We start from the raw sequence: 17,355 nt of genomic DNA on the forward strand, positions 1-17,355 counted from the left end.
CAGGCCAGATGTGGGCGGGGGGGTGGAGCGGGGGACTGGGACAATGGCAGAGGCAGCAGCTCCTGCAAACCGCCTTGGTCCACATAGCAAAGATCATCACGACCCGAGAGCAAATCAGGATATGTCGACACTGCTTCCGCTGGCATGTGAAGTACATACACTGCATGCCCCTCACCTGGTACAAATAGTACAAATAGCAATGTAGACAGGGAGGCACTGCTTAAGTGCGTAAAGACACGCCTGAACCCATAGGGTATGTACCCTACACAGCTCTCTATATACCCAAGCAGCACCTCCCCATCAGTGTCCCTGCCGCTGGAGCGTCTCCCTGCTGCCTCCTCACTGCCAGAGCTTTTCACTGCTGTGCATAGCTACATCACGGTGCCGACACAGCCGGCTTTTCACTGCGGCGTGTAGCTGCAAGCTGCTGCCAGTGGTGTGCAGTGTGGACGTGTCATCTCACAGCTGATCCTTGACCAGTCTCTGCCCTGCACCCACTGGGTGAACGGAGGATCCCTGGGGTTGTCTGCTGGTGCCTCAGCAATGCTAGGCTGCCCAGACTATCCTAGTGCTTTTCAATGGCTCCGTGCCCTGTCCTGTGCTCTCGAGGCTGGGAAATTCAGCTCCTGACCTGCCATAAACAGTCCAGAAGCTGGGAATAATATATGGAGCTATACCTATCTCATAGAACTGGAAGGGACCCTGAAAGGTCATCGAGTCCAGCCCCCTGCCTTCACTAGCAGGACCAAGTACTGATTTTGCCCCAGATCCCTGAGTGGCCCCCTCAAGGATTGAACTCACCACCCTGGGTTTAGCAGGCCAATGCTCAAACCACTGAGCTATGGGCAACAGGGGATGGATCGCTTGATGATCACCTGTTCTGTTCATTCCCGCTGGAGCACCTGGCTTTGGCCACTGTCGGAAGACAGGATACTGGGCTAGATGGACCTTTGGTCTAACCCAGTGTGGCCATTCTTATGTCCAACCAATACGGCATCTCATACACCTGCAGGGATCACGTCCCCTGGGTTTTACATACATGCACACTCCACTACACACGTTCACGCTGGGTACCACTGTGATTCTTCTTGATAGAAAGTTTGCTTACTGAAGATGAAACACGACCCATCCCTTCTGAGAACAGAACCCAGGAGTCCTGACGCCCAGTCATTTGCTCTAACCACAGAACCCCAAACACAGCTCCAGAGCAAGGCACAGAACCCAGGAGCTCTAACGCCCAATGCCCTGCTCCAACCTCTAGACCACATTCCCTTCCCAGAGATGGGAACAGAACCCTGCAGTCACAACTCTCTTTGTTCGAACACAGTGGGCTTCAACCCCCGGCCCAATCAGCACACAGCTGCGGCCCACGTGACATCCTCAGAGCCATACAGGCGGTATATATATTGGGTGGATGTGGCCCACATAACACAGAGAGCTGCATATGCAGCCCACAATGGTAAATAGGTTGAGAACCACTGCTCTAACAGCATTGCCTCTGCTTCTTTTAATAGTAACACTTTGCATTCATATGGCACTTCAGGTCAAAGGAGCTCAAAGCACCCACATAAGGGTGTGCCGACTTCCAGCTAGTTCGCAAATACCACGGGAATAATCTTTCTTCCCTTATTTCTGTATCCAGTCCCAAATGAAACCAGGATCCCCGTGAGAAAATTAAAACAAGATACTAAAAAGATTTCCCAATTTTTTAATTGAATCTTGAAAAAAAATTAGGGAGGGGGGTCTGGTTGAAGATTGGGGGGGGGGGGAAAGCTGGGTTGGTTCTTTTATGATCCAAACCTTTGCCCATCCCTGCTCTTGACTGGGGTAAGTGGGTGATTAGGTGTACCCCATCCTTCTGGGCCCCGATGTCTGGTGGGGGTTGTCGTGGGAACCCTATACTACACAACAATTTATGCAATAAACATCCTGTGTTTATTTCTCCTGACTCATTGATTTGTGCTTGCTTGAATCAAGCCGGGAGCCTTTCATATCTCAAATATTCCCTAGTGCCTGGTTGAGTTGGTACAGAATAAGCTCTTCTCTGTGTAATTGAAAACAGTGGCTAACAAACCACGCCCCACACACACTCCACAAACTCCCCTCACTATTGTGATTCACCCACCATCTCCATTCCAAGTGTTTTGCCAAAATACTTGATGTTACTGCGGCAACAGGGCTGAAAATCCCGAGGCCAGGGCTTGGTGTGGTGGAAGCTTTCTGGCGTTGTTTCACTGGTTGGATCTCATTTCGAACTGTGAATCACTTCACATGGAGGAAGTGACTCCCCCGTATGTGGCATTTACCGAGCCAGGCACCAGGGTGATAGCAAATAAAGCGCACTTGCCTCCTGCCAGCATCTCGTAAAGAGCGGAAGCTGCTTGGAAGGTAATGCAGAAAATAGTTCTCTCTCTTTGAACCAGGGTGACATTTCTTACTGGGTTCAGAGGCAAACACATTTTTGCAGATATTAACAAGGATTAATTGCAGCGCTCTCTGATGATGCACAGGACAAAGGTCTCTTTCAGAAAGGCAGATGTTCGTTCACCATGCATTTATCTCAATTTAAAATATACTTGAGATTACACAGGAAGTCAGTAACAAAGCTAGAAATAGAACCCAGGAGTCCTGGTTCGCTGTTCCCCTATTTTAACCGCAACTTTTTGGGTGTGTTTCTAGCCTCTGCACATTATTATTTTATTACCTGAGTCATGGTAGTGTTTAGCATTGTGCAAGATGCTGTACAAACACATAACCAAAAGGTGGTCCTGGCCCAAAAAAGATTGCAATCTAAGACAAGATGAGACACAACATGTGGATACAACAAACCGTTGTGAGGGGAGCACAAGGTAAGCATGAGCTGATTGATCTACATGATAAGACCAGCTGACTACCAGTTGGGACAAGAGGGTCTGCAGGATTCTGGCACTTTTGCAAATCTTGCCACTTCATTGCCGTGCCTAAATGAGAGCAGAGCTCACTGGAAAATCTGGTCCCAATTGCGAAGGCTTTTGAAAGTCAAGCTTTAAGTGACTTATTCACTAACCAGGGGTGAAGGGGTTTTGCTTGTGTGGTCTAGGGTGCCACAAAATAAAACACTGTGTACCTTCCTGGCAAGTTTCAGAGTAGCAGCCGTGTTAGTCTGTATCCGCAAAAAGAACAGGAGTACTTGTGGCACCTTAGAGACTAACAAATTTATTAGAGCATAAGCTTTCGTGGGCTACAGCCCACTTCTTTGGATGCATATAGAGTGGAACATATATTGAGGAGATATATATACACACATACAGAGAGCATGAACAGGTGGGAGTTGTCTTACCAACTCTGAGAGGCCAATTAAGTAAGAGAAAAAAACTTTTGAAGTGATAATCAAGATAGCTCAGTACAGACAGTTTGATAAGAAGTGTGAGAATACTTACAAGGGGAGATAGATTCTATGTTTGTAATGGCTCAGCCATTCCCAGTCCTTATTCAATCCTGAGTTGATTGTATCTAGTTTGCACGTCTTCCTGGCAAGATCAGCTTTCTCCAACCAGCTGCATGCACCACTCAGGCTGGTCTTGTGGCTAAACTACAGGATGAGGAAACAAGGGATTCAGGCTCAATTCCCAACTGTACCACCAAGATGCAAAGCAGCTGAGAATCCAGCCCTGCAAATTAACTGGATGTATTTTGCCTGAGCATGAGCTAAGGAATCCCACGGAGCCAGCAGGACAGAACTTAAACCGATTTGAATAAAATACAGGTCTTTGAAATAATTTATTTTACATTGGATTTGAATTATTGGTCTTGTTTTGCAACATTTGTCAAAAAAGGAAAGTTGTGAGAGAGGCCAGGAAATTTGCCAGCTCCACAGGTGAGCTACTCTGGCTGAGATGGGTGTACTGTGTGTGCATCTGTAATGTGGACTACTAGCTGAGGCATGTGTGTTTGGGTGTAAAATATGGTCTACTCGCTGAGGTATGTACCGTACCTGTGTGATCTGGGCTACAAAATGAAGTTTGTGTGTCTGTATATAATAGGAGCTACAAGATTAAGATTTGTGTGTGTGTGGAATACAAACTGAGGTTTGCATGTGTATGTTGGGTGGGCTACTGGGTGTGGCTACTGGATGAGTTTTGTGTGTGTGCATGTGTTGCTAGCATAGTCACCAGAGGCAGCTGTTACTGTGTAATAAACCACTCTCTGAAGTTTGCTGAACAACTGTAACCTGGTTACTGATTGCATTTGGTTGAAAAGCAAAGAAAAAAAAAATCTTTCCAGTGAACAAGCCCCTGATTCACTCCTGCCAAACAATAAACCACAAAGGGCTGCAGAGATGAAATCATGGCTCCATGCAGACAGCCAAGCACTGAAGGAGGAGGGGAACTGGGTTTGCTCCAGAAGAGTGGGTGGGGTTTTGTCAGCCCTGCAGAACAGGGTTCTCTCTCTGATCCCCACCAGCGTTGTTAGCATGCAGGAAATGTGGCCAGATGGACTTTGACATGGTGGGCCAAATCCATCCCTAGGGTAAACCAGTGCAGTGGAGTTGCGTCAGTGATTAATCTGATCCAGAGAAAAGCCTTTGGCTGTGGTTGAAATAATTCTACAGCCTCTGCCTTCTCTTCCTCTTAAAGGGTGGAGTTAGGTTGGGGCCAAGCAGGGGAGTCCAAAGGTGGATCCTGAGAAGATACCTCTCATGGACCAAGGCCAAGATGGGCCTCCCTAGCTCTGGGAGTTGAATTCCAGCCCTGAGTAGGGTGTGTACACTGAAAACAAATGATCCAGCAGGCATATTCCACTCAAGTAGCTTCATGTTCAACCTTTGGAGCAAACGCCCTTTCCACTACCTCTCCAAGAGAATCCAGTCTGTCCATACTCCCATTCTACCCCACCCATTTTACTGTAGCCCAGTGCCGTGCTGGCAGATTAAACAAGGTGTACACTGAAAATTCCAAGCACATTCCTAGATGAAACAGGCAACACCCTCTTCCAACACGCCAGAGGATTTGCTAGGGAATCATACCCTCTATTTTGGTAGCCCATCTCTGCAAATGGCCAATCCCTGATGCTACTGAAGAAGGCTACCCCCCCCCCCCCCGCATGCCCTTCAGGGTCTTTGTGATTAATTGTACAGTATTATCTCTGACAGGGGAAATTTCTTTCCTACCCCCTCCTGACAGAGATCAGTTTGTAGTTCTCTGCAGCATAGGATTATATTCAATAATTTAGGGCCCGACCTTGCTGCCGTGGAAGCCAATGGGAGTTTTACAATTGATGTTCAAGGGAGATTTATCAGGCCCTTGTCTTGGGAGCTGCAAATGCAGTTAGCATAACAAATTTTATTAGCAGTCCATGTATCCAAGGTGGTATTAAAGCAACAAATGCAATGACCATCCATGTTCACTAAATGCATTGCTTCCAATTTCACTTCCCTGTCCTGAGGGAGCATGGCCTAGCCCTAGTGATTAAGGCACAGAACAGGCAGTCAGAAGAACCGGCATCTATTTCTGGCTCTGCAGCTCCTTGCGATAGGGGAATTATCTTTTTATGTGGCAATCAGTAAAACTTTCCTTCACTTTGCTTTGGCTTCACTTAAAGGTCTTTCAGGGAGAGCAGCATATGGGGGAAAGGAGGTTTAGAGACAATGACTGCACAGTGGGGAGGCCACAACATTTACAGGCTGCAGAGGAAACTGATAATATACAGAGTAATGGCCAGCTAGGAAGGCACTGAAATAAATTCACTGCAAGGTTCGCTGGAATTGACGACTTTTTTCTTGTTCACAGATCTGTAAACAGAACTGCAAGTAAATGCCAATAGCAGGGTTTTTAATTATTCATCATTGCTGCAATACTGTATATGTCTGCAGTGTTCAGTCATATTTTTAAACAATGGACAGAGTATATTCTTGCCATCAGCAGAGGTAATGTTAACAGACCTCCTGCCAGAATCTGGGCATGCAGAATGTCCAGTCAAACTGTCTCCGTTTACTGGAATGCTGCAGTCTTTTCAGAAACCAAGACGTGTTTTGTCCTGGGACTCCCTCTTGTGTTAAAAAGGCTTAATAACCAGAGATACTCCCAGCTCCTCTGTATTTCTATAGCAATTCTCCTCCTGAAGCACTTTATAAACTTAGATTGCTGTGAGATAAGACACAGGGAACATTTTGCCTATTACTGAGGTGCTTCTAGAGCAGAACATGCCAGCTGTCCAACAGCACAAAGCAATATCACAATAATGTACCAAAAAAGAGCTGTATGTTGTGGAGCATCATTTTGAGCTGTTAAATAGCTGCCGAGTTCCACCCTAGAGGTGGCTGCACTTCAGGCCCATCAATTTGCCTGATGTGGAAATCTTAAATTGGACTCAATGTCAGTCAAATTCAGAGACCCAGATGTTATATTTAGTCCAAGTTTCTCCCCCCCCCCTTTTTTTTTGCACTGATTTTAAGGCAGTTTTAAAAATCCCTGACTCTTGTGAAAGAGGATATTGATAGTGTATATTTCAAGGGGGTTTCTTACCTTTCAGAATCCATCTTGCACGAAGTCATGGGGAGGCCATTTCACAGTAGTTACAGGATGGTAAAATCGTCCTGCCAAGCAGTCTTCTGTGATGTGACACTGGGTAAGAAGCCAGGGCAGTCGTGTACAATTTTAAAACCTCATCCTTCTATTTTCTTTTTATCTTGTCCATTTAAATTAGTCAGAGTAATTACCAGTGCCCACTCTCCCCCAGATGTTTATAAAGCTGAATCTTCTGCTGGGAAATATTGGCTGTATGACCAAAACGTGGCTTTCAAATAAATCCTCGCCCCTCAAGGGAATTCAATGAAAATGCAAGTCCTACACATAAAGCAAGCTTTGGCAATGGGCACTTAATAGGGTCTCATATACTTCATTGCCCACCCTATGGCCACTTTTACATGATATTAGGTGGACAAAGGTTTCCTGTATACAGAATATAGGACCTCATAGGCTATGTCAATGAGTAGCGTGACCATATTTCCCGAAGAGAAAACAGGACACCCCCAGCTGTTTGCCCAAAGCCCCCCCCCCCATGCTGTTGCTGGCTGGAACCCCCCCTCACAGCGAGGTTGTTGCCCGATCACTGGAACCCTGCTCCTCTCCCCAGCCCTGCCTCCCCCCTATGGGGGGTTGGCATCTCCACTCACCCCCTTTACACTGCACTTTTTTACAAAAGTGGGCATTTGTCCCGTTCGCTCTTGGCCACTGATCAAGTCAGCAAGAACAAAGGGGACAAATGCCTCCTTTTGGGAAAAAAAAGTCAGGATGGCCGGGACAGGGCTTAAAAAAGGGACCGTGTCTGGGCCAAAACGGGACGTATGGTCACCTTATCAATGAGAGCTATATGGCATAGAGGTGTATGGGGCTATGTGGCTGCTGGGGACTATATGGGACAATAGACAGGCCAAGGGACTATATAAGGACTATATGGACCCTGAAAGGGTTGTGTAGGGTTCTATAGGGTCTATATGGGACCTAGAGAACTATACAGGCTTAATGGGCCTGAGGGGGCTATATGGGAGTTGAGGATAATTATATGGGGCTGTATAGACTCTGGGAGGGGCTATAAGGGATTTGGGGGGGCTCCATGCTCCTTGAGCAGAGACATAGATATAGATGGGACTTGAAGACTCCATGGGAGTGGGAAGGGTTCTATAGGCGCTAGGAAGCTATACGGGACCTGGGGAGGGAGGGCTCTATGGAACTATGTGGGACCTGGGGAGGGAGGGCTCTATGGGCGCTAGGGAGCTATATGGGACCTGGGGAGGGCTCTATGGGCGCTAGGGAGCTATATGGACCTGGGGAGGGAAGGCTCTATGGGCGCTAGGGAGCTATATAGGACCTGGGGAGGGCTCTATGGGCGCTATATGGACCTGGGGAGGGAGGGCTCTATGGGCGCTAGGGAGCTATATGGACCTGGGGAGGGAAGGCTCTATGGGCACTAGGGAGCTATATAGGACCTGGGGAGGGCTCTATGGGCGCTATATGGACCTGGGGAGGGAGGGCTCTATGGGCGCTAGGGAGCTATATGGGACTCGGGGATAATTCTATGGGGTTCTAGCCTGGGGGGGGGGCTATAGAGACTGGAGGGTCTGTGTAAGCCCTGGGGGTGTCTCTCTATGGGGGGCGGGGACTCTATGGGCCCGGGAAAGATGTAACGGCCCCGCCCCCCCGTGGGGAGGGAACGAGGCTGCTGCTCTCCGGCCGTTCTCCCCTAGTTCCCATGGCAACAGGGAAGAAGGCGCCGGAAGGGGCGGAGCGGCGGCAGCGGCGCGCCATCCTTGTCACGTGGTGGGGCGCGTGACGTCACGCTGTTGTAACGTCTAAGCCGGCCCCAGCTGCACACCTGACGTTGGGTCGCCGGTGAAGCTCGCTGGGGGGAGGCGGGAGCTGCCACCTGCACTGGGGTCAGAGGTCAGTGGAAAGCCCCCCCCACGGGGTCAGAGGTCATCCTAGAGCCATCCTAGGTCAAAGATCACGGAGGGAGCCCTCCATCGCTGTTGGGGCCAGGAGGTCATTCCAAGGTCAGAGGTCACTCAGGGGTGATCCCTTCCCACCCCCAGTTCCTTAGGGCACCCCCCAGTTGTGAGCTTCCCCTTCCTCACTTGTTGCTGCTGCAGCCTGGCCTCTGGGGGGGGGCTGAGCCACAAGGCAGGGCCCCTCCCTTCAGCCCCCCATTCAGGCCAGTGGTCCCCCCCTCCCTCAGCCCCCCATTCAAGCCAGTGGTGCAGCTCTAAGCCATAGAGCCCGTGCTGGTGTGTGAGAGCCTGGCTGGGGCTAGCCCAATCCTTGCTGCGCAGCCCCGGGTAGAAGGGACGGGATTGCCCCCGAATCCCCATCCTGCCTCCACCGAGCTCCGTGAAATTTCCCAAGATGCTGCTAGCGAGCAGTTGTGAAATCAGCATCTGGTGGGTAGGCCCCTTCTGATGCTGCTAAAAGCCTGAGGCGAGTGATTCCTGCTCGTTGCACCCGGTTGCAATTCCAGCTTGCGTGACAACAGAGACAACATTTGTGGGCTGCGTTGACAGAGCAAGTCTCAACGTTTGCTATCTCTGCTCTAGAAGCCATGTGGAGGAATTGTGTTAGGTTGGCAAGGGGGCTTGGTTGCGGTGCAGTCCTCCGTCCAGATCCAAAGGTGTCACGCTGCGGTGTCGTTAGAGGGTTAAGTCCAGCTGCCCCATGCAGTCCGCTCTGGAACTCCGTGGTGAGTATCGCTTCCCAGTCTGAGAGATGCATGAACTGAGCAGGGGATAGAGAACCAGAAGCCAAGAGGTTTTTAATCTTAATTCTGACCCTGATTCTGTTGCTGGCCTTGGACATATCTCTTAAACCGGGTCAAAAGTGGCCACTCATCTGTGATCATTCAATTTCTGGGTGCCCAACTTGGGGTCTGCTTTTCAGGGGTACTGAACATCTCCCAGTGACTCTGCAGTTGTAGGCACTCAGGATTTATGAATATTAGACCACAGTGTGTCAGCTTGAACTCACAGATGTTGAGGCACCTATAATCAGTGGCTAGTCTTAATTTCTCAACCTGTCTGTTGAGTTCCCCATAATTTGAAGAGAGAGAGAAATGTCTTGGGAGGGTGGGGAAGCTTTCCTACCCTATGGAGAAAGGCATTATACAATCACCAGGTAGTATTAGTGGTTGTAAATTTTGAAAACCATTGAGTTAAAGACAGTTCAGCTTCCTCCTATCTATACAAAATGATTTAGTATTCTAGCACAGAACTGCAGTTCAGATATATGCTTTTAAGGTGAATCTTCTCCTGCATACCCATCTAATAGTTCAGTTGGCTGAAAACACCTCTGATGCAACAGAGAAGACAAAACGGAGAGAAATGTCTTTTAATCATTCCCTTATTACCTTGGTGAAAGCTGTATGTTTGTTTAAAAATGTGTTCTGTGCTGAGAGAATGAATGAGTGGCCCTCTTTGCCAGGCTACTGTGAGGAAGGGATAGGAATCTGCAGACAGATGGCTAGCAATTGCAATTCTCTGAAAATAATCAGAGGAAGAATTCTTGTGTCTGGAATATGAAGCGTTATGAACAACACCATGTTATAACAAAGATGCTTTTGCCTTTCTTAAATATAACAAATCAATACCATCGGAATTTTATTTGCTATATTAAACTTTTTCTTGAGTATCTCATGGGTTGCTCTGTGTGATTGAATTATGCACCACCTTCATTTCTGTTCCTTAAAACAGTCACAGAAGACTTTATGCCAGTAAAATCACATGAAGGCATTTTTAATCCCAATTCCTAGCTTGGAAATATTTCTAGCAGACAATGTGATTAACACATTTGGGCTACCTTTGTTACAGGCAGCAGTCTCCTGACTAATAACATACTATAGTATTTAGGCCAAAACTTGAGGTTTGAAGACCAAAGAGCAATAGAAAAGTTTTCACAGGCTTTGATTGTTGTACTTCAAATGAAGTGTTATTTTTTAAAACCAAACTTTGATCTGCTATGGTTTGTAACATGGCAGCAGAGGTGCTAAAACTGAAAGTGATTGTAATCAAAAGCAAAAGTGACTTTATTGATCTGAGATGCATTCAGTCAACAAAGCATCCATCATGACTGTACATTGGATTTGGAAACTTGTAAGTAAGTTGAGTTTAAAAAAAAAAAAAAAAGCCACTTAACTGTGAGTCTGTGTTTATAGAGCGATATTTAGCTACCCCATTAAAGTATACTCTGCTTACTTGGGGAAAAAATTATATACTGCTGACTTGATGCCATTTGCTAATTGCATCCAGTGCGGGAGGAACTACTGCATTTCGACCCTGGAAAGAATGTTCAGAATCTTTGGCTCATTGTGTCTAACTAGATCTCACTAGCTAACATAACAGCTGGACGAGGTGGGGGTCTGAAGACTGAGTGTGGACCACACCAGTCTTCAAATATGTGAAAGACTGTTAGAAAGAGGACAATGACCAGTTGTTCTCCATGTCCCCTGAAGGGGGAAGTAAGAAGTAATTGGCTTAATCTGCAGCAAAGGAGACTGAAGTTAGATGTTAGAAAAACCTGCTGACTATAAGGATTGCTAAACATTGGAATAAGTTGCCAGGGGAGGTTTTGGAATCCCTATCATTGGAAGTCTTTAAGAACAGGTTAGACAAACTAATACTTAGTCCTGCCATGAGTGCAGGGGGCTGGACTAGATGACCTCTCGAGGTCCCTTCCAGTCCTACGATTCTATGAAACACCTGTCAGGGATGGTTTAGGTTTACTTAGTGCTGCCTCAGTGTGGGGGACTGGACTAGAGGACCTCTCAAGGTCCCTTTGAACCCTAGATATCTATGATAAGGTGCACTTACGTGACTCTGGATTTCTGTAGTGGTTTATTCTGTCTTGTGACTGCTTCTGAAAACCTGTTCAGTGTTCACTAGATAAATAACCGCATCCCATTGCATCATTGCATGGAAACCTTTTCACAGGAAGTAAACGGAGAATGATGTTTTCCAAAAGGGGATGCAGTCACTGCACCTTTCAAAATTGTCCTGTTAGACCCTATGCAAAAAGGAAACCCAACACAAAGCAGGCAGATTGCATCTACGACTGTCTGGATCTCTGGCTTGTCAAATGGGGTGGATTAAAGCTTTCATGGTGCTTTGAAGGCTCAAAGTGCTAGATGAATGCTTAGCAGGATTATTAGGAGATGGTCACCAGCTTCACGGTATCTCAACATTTTCTTTTCAGACCTGGCTCTCTCAGGCCAGACAGTTGAAGGATTATGCCCTCCCCAACTCCAGCTGGAGCCAGGGCATGATGGATTTGTATAGCAGGTTCCTGGAGATGTGTAAAGATGGGACATGGAAAAGGATTCCTTCCTACAGCAATAGTATTGATCATATACCAGGCAAGGCTTTCTGTTGTGTGTGTGTGTGTGTGTGTCTTCCTCTGGAATTCTGGATCAAGTATTCACCCTACTTCCTTTACCTTGTCCGGTATGTGTTGGGGTTGCCACAAAAGCCTTGAAGACATGCACTGGTTCACGGGCTTGAGTTTTCCTCACCAACACTGGTGTAAATTCAGAATAGTGCTAGTGGGGACTGGTGTAACTGAGGGGAAAATCAGACCCCCTAACTTTACCCTGAGATACTTTGTGTGTGTGTGTGTGTGTGTTACCACTAACCATCTCATGTTCCTGTTGCCACCTCCTGGGTAGAGGGTAAAATCAACCCCAGCTCTGGCAAACAATGTCTGTTCACTCTCCTATTTGTAAGTGCCTGTTCTGGATCAGACCAATGAGCCATCCTGTCTCTGATAGTGGCTAGTAATACACCCCTTTCCCCCATAGCGAATAACTATGCAAAGATGGTAGTTTCATCCCAACCCCAAGCAGCTGACGGCTCGGTTTAGATCCTGAACCTTGAGGGTTGATCTGCCTTATTAACCCCTCTATCCAGCTAGGATAACTCTGGAGAATAGTTTCTCTGTTTCTATCAGTGACTAATCTTTTTGAATCCTGCCTCTATAATATCTTGTGTCCAGCATTTCTAGAAGTCAGTTACCAAATGAGAATTCTACTGCTGTTACTTCCCCTTAAATTTCCTTGTGTGTATTTTGGTTTGGATCTAAACATTCCCCTTCGCTCTGTGCAGTCCAAACTGCAAATGTTGTGGTCAGCTGTTTCTCCTGCAACCATCTCTGTGTTTCTTTCCATGCCGCCCTTTAGGCATGAAATATGCTTCCAGTCTGCCAAACCACTCTCCCCTCCTGCAGACTCATGTCCTTGGAGGCGCCCATAGGAAACGAGTCAATAACGAACATTAGAAACAAAAAAAGCCCTCTCTTCCTTGTCTCCCTTCCTCTGAGCTTCCCGTTGCATCCCGTGAACTCTGGGCCTGTCTGCGTTTTGTGGCTGGCTCAGTGGTAAGCACATTGTCCCAGCTTATCAAACAGCAAATACCAACATTTCACCTGTGTTCTAGTGCAGGAGAACTAGAAAGCGAAACTGACTAGATTGGCTTTACAGGTCAACCCAATTAAATCTGAAAAGCATCCGTAGTGGAAAAATCACCTTAGCCTTGTAACATTTTGAATCGTAACAATCCAAGGGATCGTTAGCCATACAAGTAAGGGATTTAGGCCCAGATCCACAAAGGTATTCAGGCTCCTAACGTCCGCCATAGGTGCCGACTCCGTGGGTGCTCCGGGGCTGGAGCACCCATGGGAAAAATTAGTGAGTGCTCTGCACCCACCGGCAGCCAAGCTCCCCGCCCCCCCCCCCCCCGCCTCCTCCCAGTGTGCCGCGTCTCTGCTCCTCCTTCCCTCCCAGCGCTTGCCACCGCCAAACAGCTGTAGCAAGCTCTGGGAGGGAGGGGGGAAGAGGCGGGGCCAGGGATTGGGGGAAGGAGTTGAATAGGGGCGGGGGGGCGGAGTTGGGGCGGGGACTTTGGGGAAGGGGTTGGAATGGGGGCGGGAGGGGTGGGGTTGGGGCGGGGACTTTGGGGAAGGGGTTGGAATGGGGGCGGGAGGGGTGGGGTTGGGGTGGGGACTTTGGGGAAGGGGTTGGGGAGGGGGCGGGAGGGGTGGGGTTGGGGCGGGGACTTTGGGGAAGGGGTTGGAATGGGAGCGGGAGGGGTGGGGTTGGGGCGGGGACTTTGGGGAAGGGGTTGGAATGGGGGCGGGAGGGGTGGGGTTGGGGCGGGGACTTTGGGGAAGGGGTTGGAGAGGGGGTGGGGTTGGGGCGGGGACTTTGGGGAAGGGGTTGGAGAGGGGGCGGGGCCAGGGACAGATGGGGGTCGAGCACCCACTGGCTCCAGAAGAAGTCGGCGCCTAGGACGTCCGTGGAAATCTTTGTGCATCTGGGCCTTCGTTTTTAGCCTGGTGCTGTGCCTTTAACTCCCAGCAGCTTTGCACCTTGCCGCTCATTTGTTGTCACTTTTCTGCCGCCCGACTAGCATCGCTGAAGCTGGCGTCCGAGAAGGAGCGGAAGGAAACCCGCCTCTTCCCCAGAAACATGGATACGGAAGGAGTGGGCTTCGAATATGCCATGTTCCTTAACCCGTCTGAGAAAAGGATGGTGTGTCTGTTCCAGCCGGGCCCCTATCTGGAAGGGCATCCGGGGTGAGGAGGTCCCGTTAATTGTCCTCCCCGAGAGTTGTGATCCGCTTAACCGCCATTGACTGGGGTGGGAGAGCGGCAGCACTCATGTCTCGGGAGATCATGTTCAACCCTTTCTTACGTCACCTTCCCAATCTGCCTTTCAGGTTTGCCCACGGGGGCTCCACTGCAACAATCATTGACAGCACGATTGGGGGCTGCGCTATATTTGTCGCTGGCAGGGTGATGACGGCTAACCTCAGTATAAACTACAGGAAGTAAGTGAATTAAGGCTTCTGTGTAGCCTCAGGGCTTACCGGTAAAATCAGGGGGCCTACGACAGTGCAAAGAGATTGTAAGCGCTTCGGGGCAGAGCCCATCTCCTGGGTCTGTGTTTGTGCAGCACCTAGCGCTATGGGTCCACGACTAGGGGTCAGATAATAACTTCAATTGCGTCCTGCTCTGGAATGGTTTGACAACTCGGTGCCCTTAGGTTTGTAGCCCTGTTCATCCAGAAAGATCTAAGTATGCTTCCAGCTCAATCAATGTACTATTGACCGGGCACTAAGGAATCGCTCGCCCCTCTCCAACATCCAGACAAGCCTTTCTAAGGAACAGTGGGCTTGCAGTTAAGGCACTGGATTGGAATCTGGGTTCAGACTCCCTTTAAGATCCTGGGAAGCCACTAGATCTTTCTGTGCCTCTGCTCCCCATCTGTAAAATGGGGACATCACCTTTCTACCTCACTGGGGTGTTGTGAGGATAGTCACATCCTCCTAAGTACTCCTCAGAACAAAAGCTGGTTAACTTCTATAGGCAGTAGAGCAGTGGGCTATCTAGGATGGCTCTGCAAGTACTGGAGTGACTGTGGGTGAGGATGTGATGTCAGAGTAAAAGGTGATGTTGGGAGCCACTGCTTAGACTTTCTGTCCTCTCTGGGTGATACAGCTTACTGGTTAAGGTTGTGTTCTCAACTTTAACCCGAGCTTAATGAAATTCTCTTCTAGGAAACTTTAGATTGCTTCACCCGCCACTAAAGTGCTGCCACCTCTGGGGTGGAACGCGGTGGCTGTTTAACAGCTCGCAGGTACGCTCAACGGCATAGGACAGGAAGTGGAATCTCACTAACAATCAGCTGTTTTCTTCTCGCAGCCCCATTCCGCTGGGCTCGGTGGTCTTGGTGGACAGCAAAGTGGACCAAGTCGAGGGAAGGAAAGTGTTTCTGTCCTGCCAAGTCAGGAGCATCGATGGCCAAACGCTTCACGCAGAGGCGACCGGTAAGGCTCATGCGGCTGGCTTTAATAGATGAAGCAGAAGCTGTGGGCACTTGGCCCCTGGGCAGTCAGATAGGGCTGTGGGGCCTCAGACTTTCTGTCCCAGTGGAAATACCGTTTCTGTTCCCCAAAGCTATCTGGCCCAGCGTGTGCCTTCCCATGCTGGTACCTGGACATGACCACAATGAAGGAACCCCTGGTGACATGGAGTCCTGGGTGCTCCCTCCCCTTCCCCTTCCCCATCTCCAAGAACCGTCTGTCTCTAGGTGACCCGGTCTAGATGCTCTAGATGGGTCATCAGTGAGGGCTAACCCCCGCGGGGCCTGGTACTCAAAAAGCACCAGCCTCCGCAGCAGCAGGCTCAAAAGTCTGCGAACCAGCCACTAGAGGGCAGCAAAGACCTATTCTATTAAAGTGCGGCGCACAGTGCAATCTGCCAGCCAGCCTGCCCTGTCCCATTGAAGTCAGGGGCTCCTCGCTAGCGGATCCTGCTGTAGGATCGAGGCCTTGACCTGGTCTCTTCACTGCGTAAGGTACAAGCTGGCTGAAGCAGTAAGGAAATACCCAGCCCTGGCCCTTGCTGCTTGCTTTGCAGAGACAGCCTGCAGCTCCAAGCCTCTGTCCCTTTCACAACGTGGGTGGAAGCTGCAGGGTCCCCCTACTGGAGAGCTGGCAAAGGACAAACCACTTGGCAAAGCGGAGCGAGTCGCATTTCTCCAGAAGAGCAGTGGTGCTCTGCCTGTCTGAGAACAGCCCTGTGCCATAGATTGTAGAGCACAGGACAGACACTTACTCTCCCTGGGAAGCGCCAGGGCCCCGCACACATGCGGCTCTCTGGTTGCCATGGCTGTTCTGAGCTGACACTTCCATCCTTTCTTCCGTCCCGGTTTAGCCCTGTTTATCCGGCTGGATTCCACGAAGTCTCTGCAGCAGCAGATGAGCTCCCAGTGAGTCGTCTTGGCCTGTCGGACGACCAGGCTGCAGCCGAGCCCACTACGGCCTCTGCTTCTCTCCGGTCGCTAATTCCCTGCTCTGATCTCTCCTGTTCTGAAGAGAGAGCTCTGCCCCGGACTTCTCCTGAGTAACAGTGACGTGCTGCAGATTCTTCTGCATTCATCGACTCTCTGGAGGCCACCTCTGCCCATTGGGCTGTACTACAGCTGTCCTGTCGTCCCACCCTCAGCTGGCCGGTCAGTTTCTGATTAACCTCCGAACATGAAGATCCCATTCGTTGCCTGCTGTACAGGGAACTGCTGCTGGGAGTTCGTGCCGTCTATGGACTTCAGGGGCTGTGAGGTCTGCATGTTCTTGTGTGTTACAACTTCAGATGTTTTATCAAAGGACAAATGCGATTAACCCTTGGCCAGCCCCTTACTGCACTACAAGCATGTAGATTCTCTCCTCTCCTTCGGATATCTCTTACTGCTGTTTCCATTTTGTCTGCCAGCCCTCTTGTCTGCTGAGGAAACTTGCATGCTATCTTGCGATCCAGCATGCTGCCTATCCTTCACAGCGTACGTGATTAACATGCCTCAGGATGGGTAATGGGTTTTAAAACCTTACGCGCTAGTTCACCAGTTCAGGTCTAGTTCTACCAGACAGGGTGATCCAGACCCAGGTTGTATCTTATCCTCCTGGCTGTGACCCATTCTCCTTTAGCATGGAGAAGTGGGGGGAATTTGGCTTCCATGCCTAAAAGAAGGAAACATAGGACATAATTTGTCCCTGTCATTGGAACTTAGTGAACAGATCTGTTAGTGACACGCGAGCCAGAAGAGAAACCAGCTCCTGCTCTCGTAAGCTCTGCAGAGCCAAGGCAGGAATGAAAAAGTAGATCCGAGTCCGATTATGGGCTAGATCTATGGAATTGGAAGGCACCATCATGCAAGAGTCACCGCCAAGCTTTGCAGAGACATTTTTAGGGCTGGTTGAAAATTTTCAGTCAAAACCTTTTTCTTTTTCATGGAAAATCGGGCCTTTGATCAAATGAAACGTTGGCAAAATGCCTCTGCTTTCCA

At 49.2% G+C, this 17,355-nt stretch overlaps 1 protein-coding gene across 1 annotated transcript; it reads left to right on the forward strand.

The window, feature by feature from the left end:
* The first annotated feature begins 8,383 nt into the window (after positions 1 to 8,383).
* LOC135892801 (acyl-coenzyme A thioesterase THEM4-like) lies at positions 8,384 to 16,288 on the forward strand. The gene is made up of 7 exons (XM_065420595.1): positions 8,384 to 8,420; positions 9,068 to 9,210; positions 11,715 to 11,874; positions 13,922 to 14,087; positions 14,231 to 14,341; positions 15,216 to 15,340; positions 16,230 to 16,288. The coding sequence occupies exons 2-7, from the start codon at positions 9,073 to 9,075 to the stop codon at positions 16,286 to 16,288; spliced, it is 759 nt and encodes a 252-aa protein (XP_065276667.1). The 5' UTR covers positions 8,384 to 8,420; positions 9,068 to 9,072.
* The last annotated feature ends 1,067 nt before the right edge of the window (positions 16,289 to 17,355 follow it).

This window comes from Emys orbicularis, chromosome 20, assembly GCF_028017835.1.
Source record: "Emys orbicularis isolate rEmyOrb1 chromosome 20, rEmyOrb1.hap1, whole genome shotgun sequence".
Taxonomy (NCBI): Eukaryota; Metazoa; Chordata; order Testudines; family Emydidae; genus Emys; species Emys orbicularis.

Coding starts and splice junctions, on each gene's coding strand:
- LOC135892801 (XM_065420595.1), top strand. CDS start 9,073: ATGTGGAGGAATTGTGTTAGGTTGGCAAGGGGGCTTGGTTGCGGTGCA. Junction 9,211..11,714: donor GTCCGCTCTGGAACTCCGTG/GTGAGTATCGCT, acceptor TTTTCTTTTCAG/ACCTGGCTCTCTCAGGCCAG. Junction 11,875..13,921: donor TAGTATTGATCATATACCAG/GCAAGGCTTTCT, acceptor CCGCCCGACTAG/CATCGCTGAAGCTGGCGTCC.